This window comes from Tursiops truncatus, chromosome 21 (genome assembly GCF_011762595.2).
Source record: "Tursiops truncatus isolate mTurTru1 chromosome 21, mTurTru1.mat.Y, whole genome shotgun sequence".
NCBI lineage: Eukaryota > Metazoa > Chordata > Mammalia > Artiodactyla > Delphinidae > Tursiops > Tursiops truncatus.
This window is the reverse complement of record NC_047054.1, coordinates 13339811-13364837: the sequence shown is the minus strand read 5'-3', so window position 1 is coordinate 13364837 and position 25027 is coordinate 13339811. Positions and strand designations below refer to the sequence as shown.

The 25027-nt window shown below is 38.1% G+C and overlaps 1 protein-coding gene across 2 annotated transcripts in view; it reads left to right on the top strand.

Moving 5' to 3' along the window:
- CFAP97 (cilia and flagella associated protein 97) overlaps positions 1-16810 on the top strand; it is a 33493-nt gene extending 16683 nt beyond the window's left edge. For both annotated transcript variants that reach the window (XM_019921393.3, XM_019921392.3), the window contains exons 3-5: positions 6114-6382; positions 13794-13944; positions 15309-16810. In XM_019921393.3, the coding sequence (XP_019776952.2) occupies positions 6114-6382; positions 13794-13944; positions 15309-15436 (548 nt within the window). In that variant the 3' untranslated portion in view covers positions 15437-16810. The remainder of the gene's footprint in view (positions 1-6113; positions 6383-13793; positions 13945-15308) is intronic.
- Positions 16811-25027: the final 8217 nt, after the last annotated feature.

The following is a 25027-nucleotide window of genomic DNA, read 5'->3' as shown; positions in this document are numbered from 1 at the left end:
ACAATGACAGCACAACAGAGTGAGTGCAGAAGCAGATATGAGAATCCAGCTGTCTTCTATTAAGGCAGGCATTAAAATATTTGCAGAAATGTTCAACTCTGCTACTCTTCTCACTAACCTTTTTTATAAAAATGTGATGTTCACATATCACTGGTTTATTATTTTCAGACGAATTAATACCTTAAAATTTTCCCTTTTAACTTCTAACATGATAAATATTGATAGATGTAATCCACATAAACCTTCTTTGGGGTCCCCAATAATCTTTAGATGTAATGAAAGGGTCCTGAGACCAAGAAGTTTAAGAACTTCTATTCCAGAAGAATGGAATTAGAATATAGCATTTGTAGTCAATTAGAGAAAAAAAAATTTATCATAGTCTTCCAAAAGGGGGAAAAATGGGGAAAAAAGAAGAAATAACCAAAAAAGCATTTTTTAAAGAAATAAAATTGTGATAAAAGAGATCAAACAATATAAGTAAATGGTTTTATCAGAAGATAATATCAGAGGGGGTTAAAATTTTTTAATCAAATCCAACCTGCAAAGATATTTTAAAAAGTATAGGAGGAATGAGCTTTGATATGCCAAACAGGTAACAAGGAGAAAATAGAAATATCAATCTTAGTAGTACACAGAATAGCATTCAGGATGTGAAAATTACTGAAAGGGACAAAGAAGAGTGTTTTACATTAATAAACTGACCAAATATGCTAAAAAGATTTAATAGCCATTGATTTAAAATGTATAATAAAAGCAAAGCAGAACTAGATGATCAAATTGGTTAGACCAAATCAGTTAGACCAAAAAAAAAAAACAAAAAAAGCATAAACTACCTGCTTGTAGACTGCTCTTGGCCATGGGTATTTTGTTTGTCTATCACACAGAAAAAATTTTTAAGTGATGAAATATCGGTTTCTGTTGCTACATAGCAAATCACCCCAACATTTAGGGTATGGAGAGACTCAAAGGCAGGAGTGACTTGACAGCTGGGGGTCTGGAATCATCTGAGTGCTGGTTTACTCACACGTCAGATATCTGGGCTTGGGGTGACTTGAAGACCAGGGCTGCTGAGTGGAGGACCCACGAGTGGCCTCTCCTCGTGGCCTGGCTTCTTCACATACCGCAGCCTCAGCGCAGCTGGCTCAGGGCTCCAAGGACAGTGTTCCAGGAAACAAGGCACAAACCTCATCACCTTTTATGACCTAGCCTTGGAAGTCACATAGCATCATTTCTTCCATGTTCTATTGGTTTAAATGGTTATAAACCTTCCCAGGGCATAGACGCTCCTTCTTAATGGGAGGAGTGTCAAATAACATGGACATGTTTCAAAACCTCTTCAGTCCAGCCTCTGGCCATACACTGATTTACATTCCTCCCCAGTGCAAAAATGTTCCCCCTTTCCAAATACATCCTCCAACCTGGAGATCCAGGGTTTAAATCGAGTCCAGGTGCGGCTGTGGCTCCTCGGGCGTGGTTCCTCGGTTATAGCTCGAGTACTTTGAAAATCTTCTGCCGGGAGAGACTAGGAAGCTGAAGTAGTAATTATACTTTTGAATCCCAAAAGTCCTGACTCTTATATTCTGTCTAAATTTTGCTTGAAAAGTGACCAATTCCATTTTTTAAAATTAATTAATTTATATATTTATTTTTGGCAGCGTTGGGTCTTTGTTGCTATGCGCAGGCTTTCTCTAGTTGCGGCGAGCGGGGGCTACTCTTTGTTGCGGTGCGTGGGCTTCTCATTGCGGTGGCTTCTCTTGTTGGAGAGCACAGGCTCTAGGCACGCGGGCTTCAGTAGTTGTGGCTCGCAGGCTTCAGTAGTTGTGGCTCGCGGGCTCTAGAGCGCGGGCTCAGTAGTTGTGGCGCACGGGCTTAGTTGCTCCATGGCATATGGGATCTTCCTGGACCAGGGCTCGAACCCGTGTCCCCTCCATTGGCAGGAGGATTCTTAACCACTGCGCCATTAGGGAAGCCCCCCCCCATTCCTTTTTTTAGTTCATCTCTTTCTATCCTGTCTTATTATTGTGGTAAAATAAACCATTGATACTTCCAGGATGCTGGAATCCTTGTGCTTGGGCCCCTGGGCCAGCCAACAAGGGGTGGGGGGGTGGCCTGTGTCTGTCTCCGTTTTTGCTGAGCCTTGGGCTATATTGTGTTGGTCCACGCCATCACAGGCCTGCCGAGATGCAAAGGAAGGAGACCAGAAGAATGTCACAGAAGTTCTCATCTGACAAGATGTTCATAAAGAAGACAAAGAAGCTTAGTAAACTTAGTTATTATTCCTTGAATTGTCACCTCTCAATTATAAGAGTTGGATTTTTTTTAAACCTTTAAAAATCATTTTAAAAAGCAAATATCATTGATTTTTTTAAATAGGGATCATGAATATGCCTACAGGATGGATTTTTTTTAAGAACTAATATTATGTGAATAAGGACTTAATATGGCTTGGGATAAATTTTCCATTAATAACATTACACATAACATATTTAAATGCTGTCATATCTCAATTAGCTTAGGTGCAAGTTAAGCTGGTACTTCCAGTAGTTAGATGAATCAAGAAGTGGCTCTAGCTATGATGGTCATATTGAAATACTGTAAAGAGTTTGAGCAAAATTGTTTCATTAAAGAAAATTAGGAAAAAGCAATATTTCTTAAATGTGTGACTTTAAATATGTACATATTTATATAAATATGTTTGTATCCCTGAAAGTTTATTCAAGTTAACTTTTTTTAGATCTTAATTGGAAAGACAATGGATTATATATTGGAGGTTGCCATGTGCTGAAGCACACAGCAGCCACTTTAGAAAAATGTGCTAGTGATACCTGGTGTCACTAAATAACATCCAACATATACTTCTCCATCAAGGAGAGTTAGAATGCTATCTTTTTAAATGAATTAGACTGAAATTCTTGTTTTATTTTATTTTTTAGCTATTGCCTTCTTTTATTTTTAAAACCTTTTTAAAAATGATATTAGGAAAATAGCTTACTTTTAATTCCCTCTAGAATTTAATTTTAAAGCCTCTCATAAATGGCTAAATTAATCAAGAAACCTTATTAAATTCTACAAAATGGATATTTCTTGGAAGAAGATACTTCAATTATATATAGTACAAATATATCTTTTTATTTTATATATTTTTTATACAGCAGGTTCTTATTAGTCATCCACTTTATACACATCAGTGTATACATTTCAATCCCAATCTCCCAATATCATGCCACTCCCTTCTGGCTTGTAGAGTTTCTGCTGAGAAATCAGCTGTTAACCTTATGGGGATTCCCTTGTATGTTATTTGTCATTTTTCCCTTGTTGCTTTTAATAATTTTGCTTTGTCTTTAATTTTTGTCAGTTTGCTTACTATGTGTCTCGGCATGTTTCTCCTTGGGTTTATCCTGCCTGGGACTCTCTGCGCTTCCCAGACTTGGGTGGCTATTTCCTTTCCCATGTTAGGGAAATTTTTTTGACTATAATCTCTTCAAATATTTTCTCAGGTCCTTTCTCTGTCTCTTCTCCCTCTGGGACCCCTCTAGTGAGAATGTTGGTGTGTTTAATGTTGTCCCAGAGGTCTCTTAGGCTGTCTTCATTTCTTTTAATTCTTTTTTCTCTATTCTGTTCCACAGCAGTGATTTCCACCATTCTGTCTTCCAGGTCACTTATCTGTTCTTCTGCCTCAGTTATTCTGCTATTGATTTTTTCTAGTGTATTTTTCATTTCAGTTATTGTATTGTTCATCTCTGTTTGTTCGTTCTTTAATTCTTCTAGGTGTTTGTTCTTTAATTCTTCTAGGTCTTTGTTAAACATTTCTTGCATCTTCTTGATCTTTGCCTCCATTCTTTTTCTGAGGTCCTGGATCATCTTCACTATCATTATTCTGAATCCTTTTTCTGGAAAGTTGCCTATCGCGACTTCATTTAGTTGATTGTCTGGGATTTTCTCTTGTTCCTTCATCTCGTACATAGCCCTCTGCCTTTTCATCTTGTCTATCTTTCTGTGAAGTAGTTTTCGTTCCACAGGCTGCAGGATTGTAGTTCTTCTTGCTTCTGCTGTCTGCCCTCTGGTGGATGAGTCTATCTTACAGGATTGTGCAAGTTTCCTGATGGGAGGGACTGGTGGTGGGTAGAGCTGGGTGTTGCTCTGGTGGGCAGAGCTCAGTAAAACTTTAATCTGCTTGTCTGCTGATGGGTGGGGCTGGGTTCCCTCCCTGTTGGTTGTTTGGCCTGAGGCGACCCAGCACTGGAGCCTATGTGCTCTTTGGTGGGTCTAATGTTGGACTCTGGGAGGGCTCACGCCAAGGAATACTTCCCAGAGCTTCTGCTGCCAGTGTCCTTGTCCCCACGGTGAGCCACAGCCACCCCCCGCCTCTGCGGGAGACCCTCCAACACTAGCAGGTAGGTCTGGCTCAGTCTGCTGTGGGGTCACTGCTCCTTCCTCCTGGGTCCTAATGTGCACACTACTTTGTGTGTGCCCTCCAAGAGTGGAGTCTCTGTTTCCCCCAGTCCTGTTGAAGTCCTGCAGTCAAATCCCGCTAGCCTTCCATGTCTGATTCTCTGGGAATTCCTCCTCCTATTGCCAGATCCCCCAGATTGGGAAGCCTGACGTGGGGCTCAGAACCTTCACGCCAGTGGGTGGACTTCTGTGGTATAAGTGTTCTCCAGTTTGTGAGTCACCCACCCAGCGGTTATGGGATTTGATTTGATTGTGATTGTGCCCCTCTACCGTCTCATTAGGTCTTCTCCTTTGTCTTTGGATGTGGGGTATCTTTTTTGTTGAGTTCCAGTGTCTTCCTGTCGATGACTGTTCAGCAGTCAGTTGTGATTCTGGTGCTCTCGCAAGAGGGAGTGAGCGCACATCCTTCTACTCCGCCATCTTGAACCCCATATATATCTTTCTAAATGGGTTCCTATTCAGGTTTTGTCATTAGTGTGGTATGGTTTTCAACAAACTACCAACCACTAATTTCCTAAGTTTTCCCCTCAGGAAGCCACTGTTACTCATTTTTTTTAAAGTTTCTGTAATCTTTGATAGTGTTCAGTTTAAGCTTTGGGAGGTAGATTTACAGTTTTTGTGACTTTGCTCAAAGGATTTAACTTTTTTGCACCAGTCACATTTTTTAAATGGAGTTTAAAATGCCTCTTTACCTTACAGCACTGTGCTTTTAACAGTGTAAAATACTAAGGAAGTAAAAGAGTTTACATAAAGCTACACTCTAATAAAAACAAATAATGGTTACTCTAAAAAAATATTGTTAAAACAAAACAAATGTACCATTCTGTTAATCTGATATAATGTATTCATTTTTAGCACAGACTTAAGCCGAAACACTGAGCCAGCTTAATATTTTTGGAAACTTCTGACAAATGTTTAGTAATAATTGTGACTTACTGAAAATTGTTATAATAATGAAAATTTAAGAATTTAGCATGTTGATAAAAGCTTCATTTGATAATCATAGTATGGAAAATATTTTTCTTTGTTAAAAACTCCTTTTATATAATGTATTTATTTGGCTTTTGTTTAGTCAGGAATAAAAGTTTGACTTTTATACAAGTATTTGTTTTAATGCGAATATTAAGGTCATAAATCTTGTGTAGTAAAATACTTCTAGGTTAAGTTGAAGGTTTCAGAATATTATGGGTTTGCTTTTGCCATTTTCTGGCCATTGTTTGCATTGCTGAGGACATTTTATTTTTTGAAGTATACCCTCCAACCAGTAAGAACCATCTCAACTAAGTATTGCGTCAGTACACTCCACCAGAGGTTTCTAACTTTTAAACTGCCTTAGGAGAACATAAAACGAATGTGACAAAGGCATTTTCCATAAATTATACCAGCAGTGTACAACCAGTGCCATGAACATTTCTCATTAAAATATCTTCATGGTTTTATATTAGCATTTTATTCCCAAAGAACCCAACGAGCAGAAAACTCTAAGCTGCCTCTGAGTTTTTTTCTACCCAATTGTAGTCTGGATGTCACTGGCATTATTTCATACATCCCTTTTCATGACTTAATGTAATTGTTTCCATTTATAGGAGCTAAAGCATATACCATCATATTTCTGTGCTACTTTGTTTAGCCATTTTCCCTTTTTTTGCTCACTTCTGTAGCTTTTCTGCAATTAGATAAAAAGGGACCACAAAAACATCACTTTGATCAGCCTTCAGTAGCACCTAGGAAAAACTACTCTTTCACAAGAGAGGAGGTGAGACAGATTGATCGGGAAAATCAGAGGCTTTTGAAAGAACTGTCGAGACAGGCTGAAAAACCAGGAAGCAAAAGTACGATTCCAAGAAGATCGACTGGTCCTCCACCTAGGTTATATCATAGTGCTCTCAACAGACAGAGGGAACAACAAAGGATTGAAAGAGAAAATTTGGTAAGTAACTGAGATTTTTTTAGTCATCAAAGAAAATGCATTTGTACTGATTTGTTAGTCCAACTTTCAGGAAACCCAATACAGCGAAATTTTCTAACTTACTTATATAAAAGTAGGAATAGATACGTATGGCCTGAAATACATGATGAGCTATGAGCCTGGAAGGTACAATGTATGCTTTTTTATCCAGGAAACTATATTTTAAGGGAATATTAAATGAAAATACTGAAAGCTCCATTATTTATTTGACTATATCTGTGGAATCACTATAGTAGTACAGGAAATGGTGTCCAAGGGTGAGATACATGTCTCTTCTGGAGAGCTAAATCTATTTCACTTCATTTTATCCTCGAAAGCTAAAATAATTTAAATATCATTTATTTTAAATAATAAATACATTCTCAGAGAGGTCAAATTTGTTGCCCTGCTGCTTGAATGTATGAAAGACATTGATTGTTAAAAACCATATAAGTACGCTTTGATGTCCTAAGGAATATATATGGAAACTGTTGAAAATCTTCACATTAAAACCTATTTATTCATAGCATATCATTTTCTTTATAAAATGCAGTTCATAGTAATTGATGATATTTATTGAGCTCTTTAATGCTGGGCGTTGTTCTAAGTGTCTTCTAAATATTAGCTTATTGAATCCTGACAATAATTCTTTCAGGTAGGTACTTTATTTTTATCCACATCTTACAAATGGAATAATTGAGACCTAAAAGGGTTAAATAATTAATCCATGGACAAGGAGCTGGTAAGGAAGTGGCTAAGCCAAGATTTTAAACCCACGTAGCATCTTAAACTAAAATTAGACCCTTAATGAGCACATACATTCAGAGCTAAAATAATTGGTAAAGCTATTATTAAAATTACTAGAATAATTAGCAAAATTCACCCTCATTATGTTTCGTCATCAGTACAGTTCTATTTGACTATGTACTTAACCTGAACTTGCAAGAGTAACAACTCCTGTGAATTTCTTTGTTACCATCACTAGCACCAGGAGTTGGCGAGCTGGGTTGGTATATTTACAAAAATAGTACTCTTGGGCCCTTTAGGAGAGTCACCCTGAATGTGGCAGGAAGTAGGTAACAGCAAAACGAGTTGAAGTGAGGTTGGTGGGTAGTGAGCTACATGATAACTTCCTGCACGTCACTCTGGCAGTTTCAAGATTCATTCATGATTTTAAAAAATTTGGAATTAGTGTGTGTCACGAACATCTGGTTTTACCTTATTTTCACTCTCCCACATGGCTCTGGAGTCTTGTTTTATTTAACAAGCAGTTGCATAGTGCATACTGTTTTACAATTTTAGGTCATTTAATCCTCGTAGCAACCTGAAGACACACTTACTGTTGTTGTGGAGGAGAAAATGAGACACTGAGTAGGGCGCAGGGACTTCCTCAAGGTTAAACAGCTAGCAGGTGGCAGAATCATGTCCCGGTTACCTAGCTTTGGGGTTACTTTTTTTTAACAGCTTTTTTGAGATATAATTCACATGCCATACTCATTTAAAGTGTACAATTCATAAGTTGTAGTAAAATATACGTAACATAAAATTTGCCATTTTGTTTTTAAGTGATTGGTTCAGTGGCATTAATTACATTCACAATGTTGGGCAACCATCACTACTACTTATTTCCAAAACTTTTTTGATCACTCCATACAGAAACTCTGTACCAAACAATAACACTCCGTTCTCCCTTCTCCTCAGCCCTTGGTAACCTCTAATCTACCTTCTGTCTATAAATCTGCCTATTCTAGATATTTCATATAAGTGGAATAATGGAATATTTGTCATTTTGTGTCTGGCTTATTTCCCTTAGCATGTTTTTGAGGTTTATCCATGTTGTATCCTGTATCAGAACTTCATTCCTTTTTGTGGCTGAATAATATTCCATATATGTATGTGCCGCATTTTGATTCCCCATTCATCTGATGGTGGACACTTGGGTTGTTTCTACATTTTGGCTACTGTGAGTAATGCTGCACGGGAACACTGACTACAAGTATCTGTTCAGGTCCCTGCTTTCAGTTCCTTTGGGTGCATACCTAAGAGTGGAATTGCTGGGTCATATGGTAATTCTGTGTTTATCTTTTTGAGGAACTTGGGTTTACTTTTGAGAAGCTGAAGCCATACTGTCTAGAGGCTTTACTGGTATGAACAGGATGAAAACTGTTAAGCAGCTTCTGTTTACAGCTTTTATCATCCCGCATATCAGTGGTACATCTCAGCTGTTTTAATAAACAGTGGAAAATTACCACTATTTTATTCTTTTTACTTTGTATGCTTATTAATATGTATATGTGAGCAATATTTTTCTCCATTTCATAGTAAGGTCTTATTTGTTATACTCTAGGACAGTAGAATATAGTGTGAACCACATGTATAATTTAAATTTTTCTAGTAGCCACGTTAGAAAGTTCAAAGAAACAGGTGAAATTATTCTGCTATAATATTTTAACTGACTAAATCAAAAATATTTCTTTTTAACATGTAAGCAATATAAAAAATTGAGATTTTACCTTTTTTTGGTACTAAGTCTTTGAAATCTATTGTATATTTTATACTTAGAGCACATCTCAATTTGGACTAGCCACATTTTAAATGCTCTGTAGCTACATATGGCTTGTGGCTTTGGGCAGTGCAGCTCTGAAACAAAAGCTTAATTCATAAGAAGTGGAAAAAGTAGCTTAAAGCTAAACAGGAAAATAAACATAATTTATTATAAAATATTGTTACGTTATTGTAAGGAAAAGTAATCTTCCAGATTTATGCTTAACTCTTCACCGTCTATACCAAAATAAAACTAATTCTATACCTTTTAAAATTTTTTCTTGGCTATTCCTTTGCATTTATTCTTCATACTGACTGACTTTTTTCTTTATAAAAAGTTTTTTTATTAAATTTTTGTTGGAATTGTGTTGACTTTACATTTTAATTGCAGAGTGTTTGGCACTCTTAAAATATTACCTTCCTATCTAGAAATATGGTATGTCTTTCCATTTACTCAAGCCTTCTTATACTCTACCTTAGTAAGGTTTTATAGTTTTTTTTAAAACTGTATATTTTTATGCTATTGCCATGAAATTTTTCATTACATTTTCTAATTGGTTACTTTTGTAAACCATCACTTTTTGTGTATTTATTATATAAGCAGCCACCTACCAAATCCTTATTTAGAGCCACATTGGCTCTAATAGTTCCTCAGGGTGAGATGATATACTTTTTAACCTGTTTGCTAAACTGTTCGTAGTCAAAACACACATGCATGGGTACAGACGTGCTCATACAGCACTTTTGTGTCAGGTGTACTGCACAAGCAGGGTCCATTACTTTATAATTTTCATGATTTATAATTCTTCATTTGCTCCATCTCCAGTGATAGAGGCCAGTTCAGATGGCTAACAGGCATGATGACTAAAGCAGTTCTGTTCCAGTACTCTCAAATTAGTTCCTTAGTAATCCAGAGGCTGTTAGACTTGAGACAAAGTAGTGCTGTGCAGAAGAGGTAGAAAAGGAGAGCCCTCTATCCAGTAGAGGGCGTGCTTGCTACATATAGACTCAATTATATTAGAACTTCATTATTTCAAAAGGGAACAAATTTTTTAATTCATGAATTTTGAAATATTCTTGTTAAACCATGTCTCTTTATATTCATTTGGACATAATATGAATTCTGTTTTTATGAAAGAGTGCAAGAATAACCTTAGCAGAAGGAGAAGGGGTCAGTGAGGATACTTTATAGTTTCACCTTACTCTAAAAATAATGAGGCTATTTCATGCTCTTAAATGTATGTCCGTCAGTTTCCTGAGCTGTGAAAAGGGGGTGGGGAGAGGAGTAATTTAATAAAGTAAACCATAATCTTTCCACTCATGAGTTACTGTGTTAAAATATTATTTTTAAAGTAAAAGTAACGCATGTATGGGGTTGGCCAAAAAATTAGTTCGGGCTTTTGTAACAGCTTACAGAAAAACCCGAACGAACTTTTTGGCCAACCCAATGTAAATTTATAAAATTCAAACCAGTCTTAAAAACATTAGATGAGCAATAAAATCCTTCCTCCCTCTTCTGTTCTTTGTCTGCTGGTTTAGGGAGGTAATGTTAGATAGATGTGGAAACTATTAGAGAGTGATATGTTGTCACAAAGATGAAGTTTTAAAGCAAATCTCATACCAAGTATGAGTATTATCTGTGGATTAGTCAGTACCTTTGTTCCAAGGTCTTGAAATAATTTACAGTTCACTCGCTTTGGTTTTCCTCCTCTGCTTATTGTCTATTATCTCCTTCCATAGAAGAAAGCAAGCTAACGATAACTGAATACAACTCCAGCTATAGACAAATATGTAGAACAGTCGTGATTGTCCCAGACTGTAGGACACTTGTTACTCTTTAATGTCCTTCGGGGTCTTTGCTTTTTCACTTTAGAAACAATAAAGCAACTCTCCTCTGCCGGCAGCTGCAGAAATCATTAACTCACTGTTTGTCCATTCATTTGTTTTAACCTTTCCACCTCAGAAGACAGGATTCAGGCTGGGTTAATTTTCTTTCGAAAAAGAATGATACTTCCTAGATAGAACAGAGATATTTGAACAAACTGTTCGAATTCATTATTAGAATCTGATTTGAGTAGCAGTTCTAAGATTTTGTAAACCATAAATGGGAATATAAGTAACCATTCTTACATTTTTCAATCCATTAAACAGATATTTGTTTAATGTCTGCTATGAGCTATGTAAGAAACTGGAATGGATATAAGAAAAAATATAAAATACTGCCCTGTCATTTAATATATAACTTAGCTATGAAGATAATACTAGAGTGTGTCAAACAACTAGAAAATAATCAAAGCAGTATTAAGGATAGCAATTAATATTTAATAAGTCCTTACTATATGCCAGGCACTGTTCTGAGCATTTTAAATGCATTATCTCATTTAGTACCCTAAACTGACTCTTTGAGTTTTATTTCATTGTTAATATCACTATTAAGTCATTTGACCAAGGTCACACAATCAATGGCAGAGCGAAGGTTTAAATCCAGGTCTTTCTGACTAGAAAACTTATATTTTTTTATCACTCAATTACAAGTGTTACAGTATTTTGACCTATCATTTTTAAGTCTTACTCAGGAGTTGTAAATTGATGACTAGATTGAAATGTATATACTTTTGATGTTAGGGTTTCTACTGTAATCCTTCATATTTTTATCAATATATTGTTTCTACAAGTAAGAGCTGTTTGTATCTGAAATCATTCCTTTAGCTTTTGCTGAGCTTGCTGTGTTCATATCTCACACAGATACATGGCACGGTTCCGTGTGATCTGGATAGCTGAACCAAATCATTGCTCTCTTATTTCCCCAGGTTTCTGCATGTAAACTTGATAAGTGGCATATCAGCATTACAGAATGGGTTTACTTTTTGCCTTATTGTTAACTTATTTCCAAATTGATTTTGATCACATTACTTTATATGTTTTATATCTGATAAATAAGCATTGCAATTTTCTTAAAGTTTGTAAAAGAAAAATATACATACAACCAAATGAATAAATTTAGGGAATTAGCAGTTTATCTAAAAAACATTGAGACTTCTACCAGCAAGAAAACAAAATTGGTAGGTAACTGAAAATACCAAGTTTTCTGTGCTGTCCATTCCACTGTCCATTCCACAGCTCAATGGGTAGTTAATAGGATAATCAGATAAAACAGCGAATGGTTCTCTACCCAGTAAAATACATTGATGATGTGACACTCAGCAAGTTTCTTACTCAGTTATAAACTGCAGGTGGAGGAGCTATATTAGTTGGTAGGTCTTGGCACCTAAATTGTACAGGTTCTCTGTCTACAAAGAGAGAAAGACAGCATGTTGTTACGGAAAGACCGTAGACTTTATAGTCAGGTGGAACCACAGATAAATCCTGACTCTGAACTCAGCAAAGAGAACCGTTACTCTACTTGTGTAAGACTTCACTGAGGAGTTGACTCTTTTCTACCTTTTGAAGGCTCAGAACTGAAGAAGGCCATTTCATGCAGGAAGATGAGCTGGTAGGCTGAGTCCTCTGGGTGGGTCCGGCTGCTTCTTCCTGTGTCCTGCGCCTCTGCCGTTTGTCTGCAAGCTCCTTTCATTCTACAACCCTTGCTCTCCTTTCCTCAATAGCTCTTCCCTCAATATTCTGGCTTCTCTGGAATCGCGCAGGAACACACTGATAATGGAGCCTCAGAATAGCAGGGCGGGAGGGGGCTGATAACAGTTGAGAACAAGTTCTGGAGACAGTTGGTGGTGGTGAACTGTAGGCTTAAAAATGGTTAGAATGGTAAATCTTATGTGGATGATACCACAATACAAAGATAAAACTAAGTTGAGGGAGAAGGAAAAAAGATTGTCCAGAGAAAACTTGTCCTATGACTAAACTCATGAGGCTAACTTTATAATGTGAATCTTAGTGCAGGACAGCATTCTCTTTTCAAATAAAGATCAACTTGCTACAGAGGAAGTTTAAGTCAATAAAGAAAATAATAAAACACAACCATGGATCAATTCCCCCATCCATTTGGTCTACTTAAACATTCCTTTCTCACCGAAGCCTGTGAAAATCAAACAAAAGAAACTCTTTCACCTTCTGATTTGTGAAGGAAGGATTATGAATAAAATTAGGGACATTACACATTAGCCTCTGTTACAAAATCGTATTAATGCACATACCACGCTACTGGATACTGTCTTGCCTTGGCTAGTTGGTTTATACAATCTTTAAAAACCTTTATGTTCTGTAGTAGTTGATTTCAAACTTCTTAAGAGCAAAAACTTTTTTTTCCCAAACAATTTTATGCAGAATCTTCAATATATAAAACAGACAATACAGAAAGCATGGTTGGGCCGGTAGAAATTAGGAGTGGGAGACCTGAGAGGCCGGCCCACTGGCCTTTCCTCAACGTCCTAGGAGCCCTGAGGCACCACTGGAAAGTAAACAGGTTGACAGTCACTGCTCTGTGCGCATATATAGATAGAACTTATAATAGTAGCTTAGATATGTTCACAGTCATTTCTAGGGTTGAACACTGGGCTCTTAGCATTATTGCTCCCATTATGTCATTTCTATGAGAAAATCAGGTTTAATGTATTTCAGCTTACAGCACCTTTTCTAAGATTGTAACCCGACAAAGAAGAGAGATGTGCCTACAGTCGGTTGTTAAAATCATAGCGGTTTTGGTTAGCCATAGGTTAGGTGAAAACCCTTAGATTTTCCTGAAAGTACATTATTTGAAATATTTTTTCACAGTGACTTAAAGTCTTTTCTACTTCATTTTGTGAATTTCAGGTTCTAGAAAGTATTCGCCTTTTTAAAAAACTATTGCTATTTTTCTAACGTTGGCTTTTAAATGGGTTGTCTTTAAATGAAGGCTTTATTGAAACGGCTTGAAGCTGTGAAACCAACAGTTGGTATGAAACGCTCAGAACAGCTGACAGACTATCACCGCAACATGGGTTATTTCAGCTCATCCCCGACCTCCAGACGAGTGAGCTCCACTCTTGGCCAGTACAGCCCGTTAAGTAAGCATACTCAAAATTATTTTGTACTTGTTCGTGTCTTTTGTCCTTTTAAAAACATATAACTTCGGTTCTTATGATAGAGTTTTAAAATGCTGACTTCTGGAATGCTGTCTGTTGTTTTTCACTGGCATGCTTTGTTTTATTTGTGTTACTTCATTAATTTCAGGTTTCATTTACAGTGTATAATGGCAGCATAGGAAGGAAACCAGGAGAAAAAACAATTGAAAATACCAGTTATCTCTTAGATAATGGAGGAGACACTTTTACTTTCAATATGTTTATTTAAGGAAGAAATGAACAGATATGCTATTTAAAGTCGCTGTAACATTCTCTTTAGCCAGTTAAGAATTTTTAGTAGTATCTTCCAGCCCTAATATGTGCTTTTTCTTCCTCATTGGTAACTAAAAGAAGAATTAGCAAATCTGTAGTCATCAGATTAATCCCTCTTAATACTTAATATATGATCCGTTACATGCCTGGCCGGTAGTGTGTCCCGGGGTAGTGTGTCCCGGAGAACGCAGGTGGGAGTGACCACTGAGTGCTAGGGTGTGTGACGCATGGAAAGGCCAGACCTTTTTTCTTTACAGAAGTCTGTGCTGTTAGTTCATGTACGTGCTCAAAACTATAAAGTCTGGGGCTTTCCTGGTGGCGCAGTGGTTGAGAGTCTGCCTGCCGATGCAGGGGACACTGGTTCGTGCCCCGGTCCGGGAAGATCCCACATGCCGCGGAGCGGCTGGGCCCGTGAGCCATGGCCGCTGAGCCTGCGCTTCCGGAGCCTGTGCTCCGCAACGGGAGAGGCCACAGCAGTGAGAGGCCCGCGTACTGCAAAAAAAAAAAAAAAAAAAAAAACTATAAAGTCTGTAGAAGCTAATCCTAAGAGAAAGTTGGAACCGCTTGTAATCTTAAACACTCAAATGACTAGTAATTCCATTCACTCATCCTTCAAGCATCATTTCCTTGGCAGAGTTCATGACTAAGAAAGGGTCTTATTCCAGTTACTCACACTTAGTATTATGCCTTGAAAGCAGTAAATTATTTGTTGAATAAATGTATAAATGGTTATACATAGAGATTTTTTTCCCACTTGAATCCTTTGAGAAGCTTTTAAAAAGATTTATTCCCACTCCAAATCTACTGAATCAAAATGCCCTAATACAGCGTTTGGGCATGTTTGTTATTATATTTTTAAGTTCCACGGGGAATTCAGAAGTACATTCCTGGTTGAGAATCACATTAGACTTAAAAACACCTGTGAGGTAGGGAAGACAATTTTATTCTGGGCTTCAAGATAGGAGAAGAAGTTTATTAGATGATGATTTAGTTTAAATAATTCAAATCATTTCTTATTCTTTATATATTTTCAGGAGGAGCTTCCAGGACATCCAGTGCTACCAGTGGTCTCAGTTGTAAGAGTGAGCAATCAGCTTTTGACACATCCAGTGGCCTGTTGCTAAGACCTAAGCCCTCTAATGTCCGTACAGCTTGGTTATAAAAACTCTTAAACATTGATCATCAAATTCTTATTGAAGTGCTTTTGTATATTACTATCATTCTCTGTATAAACATCTAAATACTTCTTTAAGCAATTTAAGGTGTACAACAGTGACTTGTAATTTATTGTAATTTGATGCAAAATTGTTTTGAAAAAGACAATTTAATATAAAATCAGTGTTTCCTGTGAGGAGTTGTTTATAGGAGACTTGTATGTATTTTACAGAGAAATGGTAGTATGCCGGTGTATTTTCTCAACATAGAAATTGGTTCAGCTGTCAGACTGACAAAATAGTTGTGATAGCATCGCTGAATGTTGGACCCAAGATGTTTAGCTATATAGTTCTTGTTTGTTGTTTTTTTCATTTCTTGTAAGCTTTATACCATGAGCATAGCTCCTGACTGACTTTGTTTTCTCTTTGCTTCAGAACTTGGGCAGTGTGACTTATAACTTAATTGTAAGATAGTTATTATGAAACAAATCTTGAAATTTGTTTTCATTGGTAGAGCTGATTTAGATTTGATGAGCAGATTGAGTGAAGCTTGAACTGGGGCAATCCTTGGGATTCACCAGAGGTGCCTACTACTTCCGTAGAAGGGAACTGAGTTAGATCTCAGACACGTTATCAACCATTCTGAACCATTTCAAACTGTGAGTATTAGAAAGCTCAACTTAGAAGCTCCTCTTTCATGTTTTTATATATTCAGGGAAAGTAGTTAATGATTCTGAGAAATTAGGTTTCTTTAGAGCTCCTGCATTGTGAATAGTTTGTCCAAGGACCAAATCATCATAAGCAAAAGCAAGTATCTATTGAATCAGCAAAATAGCACCACCAGTTTGAAGAGCCAAGAAGCAGATCCTGAGTTGTGTCAGGACAGTGTTTTAAGTGATGCTGTTAATGAGTTGTGTTATCCTTAGAGTTTATTGTTTTAAGTGAGAAGAAAAGAAAGAAATGCATTGTCTCGCAGCTATAGAAATTCCAGCTAGTGTTTTTAAGGGCTGAAAAACTAAAAATGTGAATGATAAAGGGGAAAAAAATCACGTTTGTTGAGGCTACTTTAAATGTCAGCTAACTTTCTTGCTTTGTTTTGGTTTGGGCATTTGTGTTGAATCCTGGAAGTATCATTTTTATCAGTCCCACTTTTAAAGTCCTAATAATCTTAAACAGAATTAGTAATGGCGAGTAGGGTGTAATATAGTTGACTTTTAAAATTAGAATATTTTTCTGTCAATCTAAAGGCTCTTATATTATACAACAAAGTATATCTAGGTCATGTTGCTTCTGCTGTCCTAATTATCACTGTTTTCATTACTGGCCTTTTCTGTATACCTTAAAATGTATTGGAAAGTTTCTATATTAAATGCTAAATCTTTCTTTTTCTTAGTGTGGATTTTTTATCTGTAACCACAGTAAGATTTGTTTTTTGTTTTTCTGGGTTAACTCAAGCTCTGTAGCGTGCATGCCGAACTTACTTTTCTTAATACCTTTGGCAGTAAGCCAAACTGCATTTTACTGAACATCAATTCAGAATTTCTTGGTCTTAGTTTGTATTGATAGATTTTGTTTCGGATAGGGCCTGTGAAACGTGGGAAGAATGGGGTTAAAAATTTTGTGTGAACACAACCTGATTGTGAGATTTTTCTGCTGCTTCCTTTGAGCTTATAATGTTCCTTCGCTGTTATTTGATATTCTGTTCTGGTGAACAGATTTTTCCATCACTTAGTGCTCTGCTTTATATATAAATTTTAGCTATACTAAACCACGGTTTTTGTTTTGTTTTTTAACTTATTGCACTTTTAATGTTTGTATAACAACCTATCTTTAAGGAGCGATATGATAATGTTGAATTTAAAATTCAGCATTTGAATATCTGCTCAATAGTGAGTTAGCCAATTTTTTTAAATTGATTTTTAAGTTGTTAGAGGAAAAAAGGTATGAAACCTTTTATGTAATAGCATTAGTCTCTGAATACATTTTGTATGGTCTTTGCTACCCTATGTCAGGATACAATTATAATTTTATAGATAAGGCTGTACTTTTATTTTTGATCATTAAATTTTTTTTCTTTGTATTTTGATTTTAGATACTAATATAATGCCTTTAGTTTTTACTACGTTAAAGGGGAGGTTCATCTAAGTATTTCTGATAACAGGGGTTCAACTTGAAGTAAAAATCAGGAAGAGCAACAATATTCATCTTTTCAAAGTGGAATTTACAATTCTGTTGTCATGATTCGTTTATATGATAAGTATAAATAGAGGGACAGGAGTTGAAAAATGTGATATTTCTGATATAAGTCAAGGTACTTCTAAGATGTCATAGTTTAAGGGGTGTTTTTATGAAGGAATCATAAGTATATTATTTTCATTTTCAAGAAGATAAAAAAAGTGAAGGATCCTCTAGCACTGCTTTACATTTGGTTCACTTGTACCTAAGATATATATTTTGAAGATTTACACGTGCAACTAGAAATTATACTAATCCAAGGTCTACAATTACTAGGCAAGGTTCTTATTGAGAGTTATTTTCATATCTTTCAAATGTTAAACTGATGTTACATCCTTTTTAATAAGATTCTATGAAAGTTTTTTTTGTTTTTTTTTTTTTTTTTTTCATTACGCGGGCCTCCCACTGTTGTAGCCTCTCCTATTGCAGAGCACAGGCTCCAGACGTGCAGGCTCAGCGGCCATGGCTCACAGGCCCAGCCGCTCCGCGGCATGTGGGATCCTCCCGGACCAGGGCACGAACCCGTGTCCCCTGCATCGGCAGGCGGACTCTCAACCACTGCGCTACCAGGGAAGACCTATGAAAGATTTTGAACTATTAAAGTTATTTTCTAAGGGATAGCAATTACCTCATACTTCCCCTACTTCCTTTTTTCAATCTCCATAAAAAACTGCTTTCTTAGCTACTACTCCGAATAAAATTTTTCTTGTTTGCTTATAAATGTAGTGTAATGCAGTTGTTTTCAGCTTGTTAACCCAAATGCCAAAATGGATACCTAGATAACTTTAAAAAGAGGTCGTTGGGATGGACATGATTGTGTACTTCTCATCTTCAAATTCAAGTACTGCACAGTGTGAAAAGGATTATGACCAGTATAAAGTTGGAGACACAAGTTTAAGTTATTCTGTTTTAATAATTAAATTCATAAAATGTTTAATATCTTAAATGCCGAAGTCTAAACCTATAAATGATTGTAAACCATCCTAGAAAATGTGCTTAATGCTCATGAATACTTTATTTCTATGAATAAAGATAGTAAGAAAATTAAAAATCAACATCCTTTTTTAATTTTCCAGTCCACTGTAATGTGTTTTAGGGATGAAGAACTAGCTTGGCACAGTGAAGAAACAAAAGAATGAAAGATAACTGAGTTTTGATCCTATGTCTGTCTCTCAAATGCACTCTCTTATTTCCATTTTAAAAATCAGAATAACTTTTATGTGCCTTACATGACTAAGAATTAGCGAGAATGAAATTGGAAAGAGGATATTAATATTTGTATCTTTGAAACTATGACATTTATGTGGCAAAGTGTTTACTTAAAATTACATTCTTGGGCTTTCCTGGTGGTGCAGTGGTTACAAATCCACCTGCTAGTGCAGGAGACACGGGTTTGAGCCCTGGTGCGGGAATATCCCACATGCTGCAGAGCAGCTAAGCCCGTGTGCCACAACTACTGAGCCTGCGCTCTAGAGCCCGCGAGCCACAACTGCTGAGCCCACGTGCCACAACTACTGAAGCCCACGTGCCTAGAGCCCATGCTCCGCAACGAGAGAAGCCACCGCAATGAGAAGCCCGCGCACCACAACGAAGAGTAGCCCCCGCTTACATCAGCTAGAGAAAGCCCACGCACAGTAACGAAGACCCAACGCAGCCAAAAATAAAATAAATTTTAAAAAAGAAATTACATTCTTGATCCTCATCTCATCAAACCACATCATCTAATTTGTCCTGTAAAATTGTTATGATGCTACAACACTCTTTTATAGCTTGAAGCAGTGTTTTTTAAAAAGTTCACATCAACATTTCATATGTAATATATGTATTATGAATGATAAGAAATACTCTTTTTAAAAGTTGCTGCTAAAACATTAGGAATTTTTTTGATGAGGGTTAAATAACAATGCCTTTGGAGTAAATCACTGAGTAGTTCTGCTGTAGTGTATTTGAGCTCTCAACTAGGAAGTTAAAGGATGCTTATAGCAAATAAGATTACATTACAGCAGAAAATTTTGTTCGGTTCTAAAATTCTGGTGACTGTTTTTTAGTCCACTTAGAGATATTTCCGGAGCCACCATAATACAGTCTTAATGTTCTGTGTCTCTATTTCAGAATCCAGTTTGTAAGTTCAGGTAAATTGCACTGTTTGTTCTAGATATTTTTAAGGTTTTACTGCTCTACAAAGTAAAATTTACAAGGTAACATGTCATTATTTTACTATAATTTAATGAGACACGGGGTTTTTTCCTATGAACCTAATTTTGTATCCACCATTATAGTAAAAGAATTTGGCTAGTCACGAAAAAAATGATTAAAAATTAAGGTTTGAAATTCTTAGCGTATGTATATTACAAAGATAGTCTTCACCAAAAATCACGTTACATTTATTTCATATATTTGGGGATTATAGCTGATCTCCAAGTTTTGAGTATGCTTTGGTTTCTTTATTTCATTATGAGAATCTTTATGTTTCATGAAGAAAATATCCCGAATTAAGCAAACATATCTGCTTCCCATGTAGTTAGGTATACAAACTAGAAAAACCTAATTCTACTGTTAATTTGAGAAGATTTCATTTTAAATTATATTTCGGGGAATGTGAGAGGAATGTGGTCTTTGAGGTGAATATCCACAAGAAAATGACATTCCATAGATTTTTTTGATAGCTGTTTAAGTATTACAGAAATACAGAAAGGGGCACAAAACAAATGTACAACTCATGTCACAGAGCAAACTCCTGGGTCACCACTAACCAGATCAAGAGTTAGAATATTGCCAAGAACTCACAAGATCTGCCCCCCCGACTTCTTTTTCACAAATGAGATTTTTTATTTGTCATCATTCAGAGTCTGAGTTTTTTTTTTAATAAAGTTATTTATTTACTTATTTATTTATGCTGGCTGTCTTGGGTCTTAATTTCTGTGCGAGGGCTTTCTCTAGTTGCGGAGAGCGGGGGCCACTCACTGTCGTGGCCTCTCTTGTTGCGGAGCACAGGCTCCAGACGTGCAGGTTCAGTAGCTGTGGCTCACGGCCCCAGTTGCTCCGCGGCATGTGGGATCTTCCCAGACCAGGGCTCGAACCCGTGTCCCCTGCATTGGCAGGCAGATTCTCAACCACTGCGCCACCAGGGAAGCCCCAGAATCTGAGTTTTAAACAGATTCTTGGACTGGTGGTTCATCTCCACCAGCTCTTTCACCTCCCTCATCCCCAAGCTTGTCCAGAATTGCTCCCTTCACCTTGAAGCTCCATGAGTTTTCCCAGTTCAAACATGGGCTTTTTCAGCATTTTTACTTTTCTAACAAGTCTTCATGGAGCAGATAAATAGGCTGGCAAGCCTCTCTGTGTCTTGTCCAGTGCTGTCTGGAATCAATTTATTGACCACTTCTCTCGAGTCATTTGTCTGCACCTCTTGGGCTGTGATTTTCACCACCTTCTCCCGAATTCAGTGGGCCTGTGGGGCGAACTCATGAGATCCCGTGGGGATCCCTCCCTGTTACAATCCTCTCTGCCTGCCAGAAGGTAACCACCGGCTTAACTTTTAACACCATTGTGTGGTTTTGCCTGTTTTTGAATGTCATACGAATGGAATTATATTCTTTTGTGTCTCAGTGCTTTTGCTGAATGTACTTACATTTGTGAGATTCTTCCACGTCGTCGCCTGTGGCTGTAATTCGTCGGTGCTCATTTCTGTGTAGTATTCTAATGTATGACTATACCACGATCCATTTATCCAGCCTGTGGCTGATGGACATTTCAAGTGGTTTCCAGGTTTTGACTATTATAAGTAATGCCAGTACAAAGATTTCGGTAGATGTGCCTTGACCTGCGCGTGCATTTTGGTGGGGCCTATGCTTAGGAGTGGAGTTGCTGTGCAGTCTACATATTCGATAGATAGTGCCAGAGTTTCCCAGAGTGAATGTACCAGCTTACGCTCTTGCAGAAGTGTATTAGTTCCTGTAGTTCCATATCCTCACTCATATTTAGTGTCGGTTGTTTTTAAGGTTTAACCATTTAGGTGTGTATGTAATGGTATCTTGTAAATTTTTTTTTTTTAATTTTTGGCCACACCCCTCGGCATGTGGGATCTGAGTTCCCCAACCAGGGATCAAACCCGCACCCCCTGCATTGGAAGGCAGGGTCAACCACTGGACTGCTGGGGAAGTCCCTATCTTGTGATTTTTTTTTTTTTTTTTTTTTTTTTTAAATGCATTACTCTGGCTAATAAGATTGAACATTGGCCACTGGGATATCTTTTTTTTTTTTTTTTTGCAGTACGCAGGCCTCTCACTGCCATGGCCTCTCCTGTTGCGGAGCACAGGCTCCGGATGCGCAGGCTCAGCAGCCATGGCTCACGGGCCCAGCCGCTCCACGGCATGTGGGATCTTCCTGAACCGGGGCACGAACCCGTGTCCCCTGCATCGGCAGGCGGACTCTCAACCACTGCGCCACCTGGGAAGCCCTGGGATATCTTTTGTAAGGTACCTTTTCAAGCTTTTGGCCTGTTTTTCTGTTGGTTGGATGTCTTTTTCTTGTTACAGGAGCAGTTATGTGTTCTGGATATGATCAGTCCCAGTGGAGTCATGTTACAAAAATTTTCTCCCAGTCTGGCTTGCCTTTTCACTATAAATCGTGTCTCTGAACAGAAATTCTTAATTTTAGTTTAGTCCAGTTTGTCAGTCTTTTCTTGCATGATTAGTACTTTTTAAAATGTTGGGCTTTATACATTTTCATTTACCCGAGGACATGAAAAAATGCTGCTCAGTTATCTTCTAAAAGTTTTGCCTTTCACACTTAAATATGCAGTTCACCTGGCACTGTTCATTGTCTCTTTTTTCATTAATTCTATTACTTTAGTTATTTACTTCCAGCTTTATTCTTTGGGTTTAATTTGCTGTTATTTTTTAAACTTCTTGGAATGGATGTATAGTTCATTGATTTTCAGCCCTTCTTTTCCAATAGATGCATCAAAGGCTATAAATTTCTTCTTAGCATAGCTTTAGCTGTTTCCCACAAGTTTTGATAACATGGTATTTTTATTTTCAAGTTCAAAATATTTTTGAGTTGCCCTTCTGATTTCCACTTTTTACACCATGGCCCTTTAGAATATATTTTTATAGGATGTTTTAAAGTTATATTTGTGGTTTTGGTTTAGTTCATATGAAAAATTGTAGGAAAAACTAGAAGCTCTATCTAGATCAGGGTTCAGCGACTTACAGCACATTAGCCAAATTCAGCAGCCCAGAGCCCATGTTTGTGGCTTTTACCTTTTTAAATGGTTTTTTAAGTCAAAAGAATATTTTGTGATGTGTGAATATTATATGGAATTCACATTTCAGTGTCTGTACATGAAGTTTTATGGACCAGCCACACTGGGTTCATTTGTCTTACCCAGGGCTGCTTTTGCAATAGGGCAGAACTGTGCTGTGTCAAAGACCATCTGACCGCCACAGCCTGAAATATTTACTACCTTGTCCTTCAGAGAAAACATTTGTTGACCCTTTGCTCTGGATGATATTTTCTTGCAGACGACATTTACTTTTGCTTCTGGCAGGGAGCAGGGGTGCTCACAATCCCAAACCTCCCTAATCCAGCTAAAGGGACAAGATGGACTGAAGGCCGGCATCAGCGACTGCAGGGCCAGCGGGTCTCCAGTTCCCTCTTCCTGCTGCAGGAGGGCTCCCAGGGCTTCCCTCCCTGGGCGGGCCCCGCTTCCCTCCCTGAGAGGCTCTCAGAATCACTTTCTAGTTCTCAGCCTTCCAGCCATATTTCCACGACTTTCAGACACCTCCCACCTCCTGGGGAAATGGACCCCGAACACCAGACTCTTTTCTCAGGATGTCTTCCCCAAAATCTTGGCCCCAATTTCCCATGCCCTGTTAGCTCCCCGCTGCCTTCAAGCAAATTTTTCTTTTAAATAGTTTGAACCCTTTTTCTAGTCGTTTGCAGAGAGACCACTGGTTGGCATTACCTGGTCTGCCAGTATGGAAATCCTTTACGAATCATAAATACACTGTCCTTTGAGAGAGGATTCTTCGATGTTACAGTGAAACTGCCCAATGAGTCGCGTTAGTCTTGAGCCTGGAGGGGTCTGGGCAGCTGTCAGATGAAGCAGCCCCGTTTTCTCATCCCCCCCTTAGCCCCCCCAGGGTTGTGGGTGGTGGTGGCCGTGATCCCCATTCGTCTGGTTCCCACCAGTGACTGAGTCCCGGGAATAACCCCAGCCTCTTCCCCCGTGCTCACTCTCTACCCCTTGTAAACCCACTGCAGGTCCTCACGTCATCCTGCTGTTATCGCTTTGATTCCAGGTAATCGTTTCTCACCTCCACTGCTGTCTCCTTGCCCCCAATCCCTTTTCCATGCTGCTGCCAAAGTGCTGAAGCGGAAACTTGATCACGTCACTTCCTTGCTTTAAAAGTTCAACGGCTCTCGAGAGACTGTTGTAGAAAAATGGAAGTTCTTCAGAAGAGCCCATTAAGCGCTTCATTATTTAGCCTCACTTCTCATCACGCCCACAGACCCCTTTCAGCCTTCCTTAAGCTCAGCCTCCCCCAAGACTATAAATTCCCTAAGGGCAGACATCATGTTTTACTGGAATTGTATGTTCTCTGGCTCTAGCACAGTGTAGGTATTCACATGCTGGTATGAAAGGACTGGTGGATAAGCTAAAACAATTGTGTCCATGCTTACCATTCCCTTTATTCTTACCGTTCTCTGTCCTCTTAGTCATTGGGCTTCAAATGAGCCCATCTTCCAGATTTGGGGGCAAAAATTCCCTTTGTCTAACCGAGCCTCTGGCTACTACCCTGTTTTTATTTCTTTGTACTAAATTGAGAATGCTGTGTGAGAATTCTTTCTTTGTACACAGGGGTCCTTCCACCTTGGCTGCCACCTGTCTCGCCTGGTCCACTGGGTTCCAGAAGCCCAAGGGTGTGTACTCTGAATCCTCTGACATCTCGCTGCAGGCCTGCCACATTCACCCAATAACCTATCACTTGGTTTTTCTCTCTTACCAACCCTCTGTTGTGGGACTTGGAGTCTCTAAGTTACTGCAGTTACTTATTTACATTCTTCTTTCCTCTGTTAAGACTCCTCCTCAATGACGGGGACTGGGTCAGTCTGGCATTAACTTTGGCTCCAGTGCCTGACTTGCTGCTTTGGCGTGTGCTCAGGTGTGGGGGGTGAATATGTGTTGTCCCCCTTCTGCCCCACTCCCTCCATAACCTCTTAAAAATGCTGCCTTACCTCATCAGCACCATACTGAATCCGTTCAGGTCACTGATGGCTCCCTCCTTGCCAAATCCCAAGACCTTTCTCTCTACCTCCTTCTTTTCTGACCTCTCTGGGGCATTGGCTATTATTGGCCC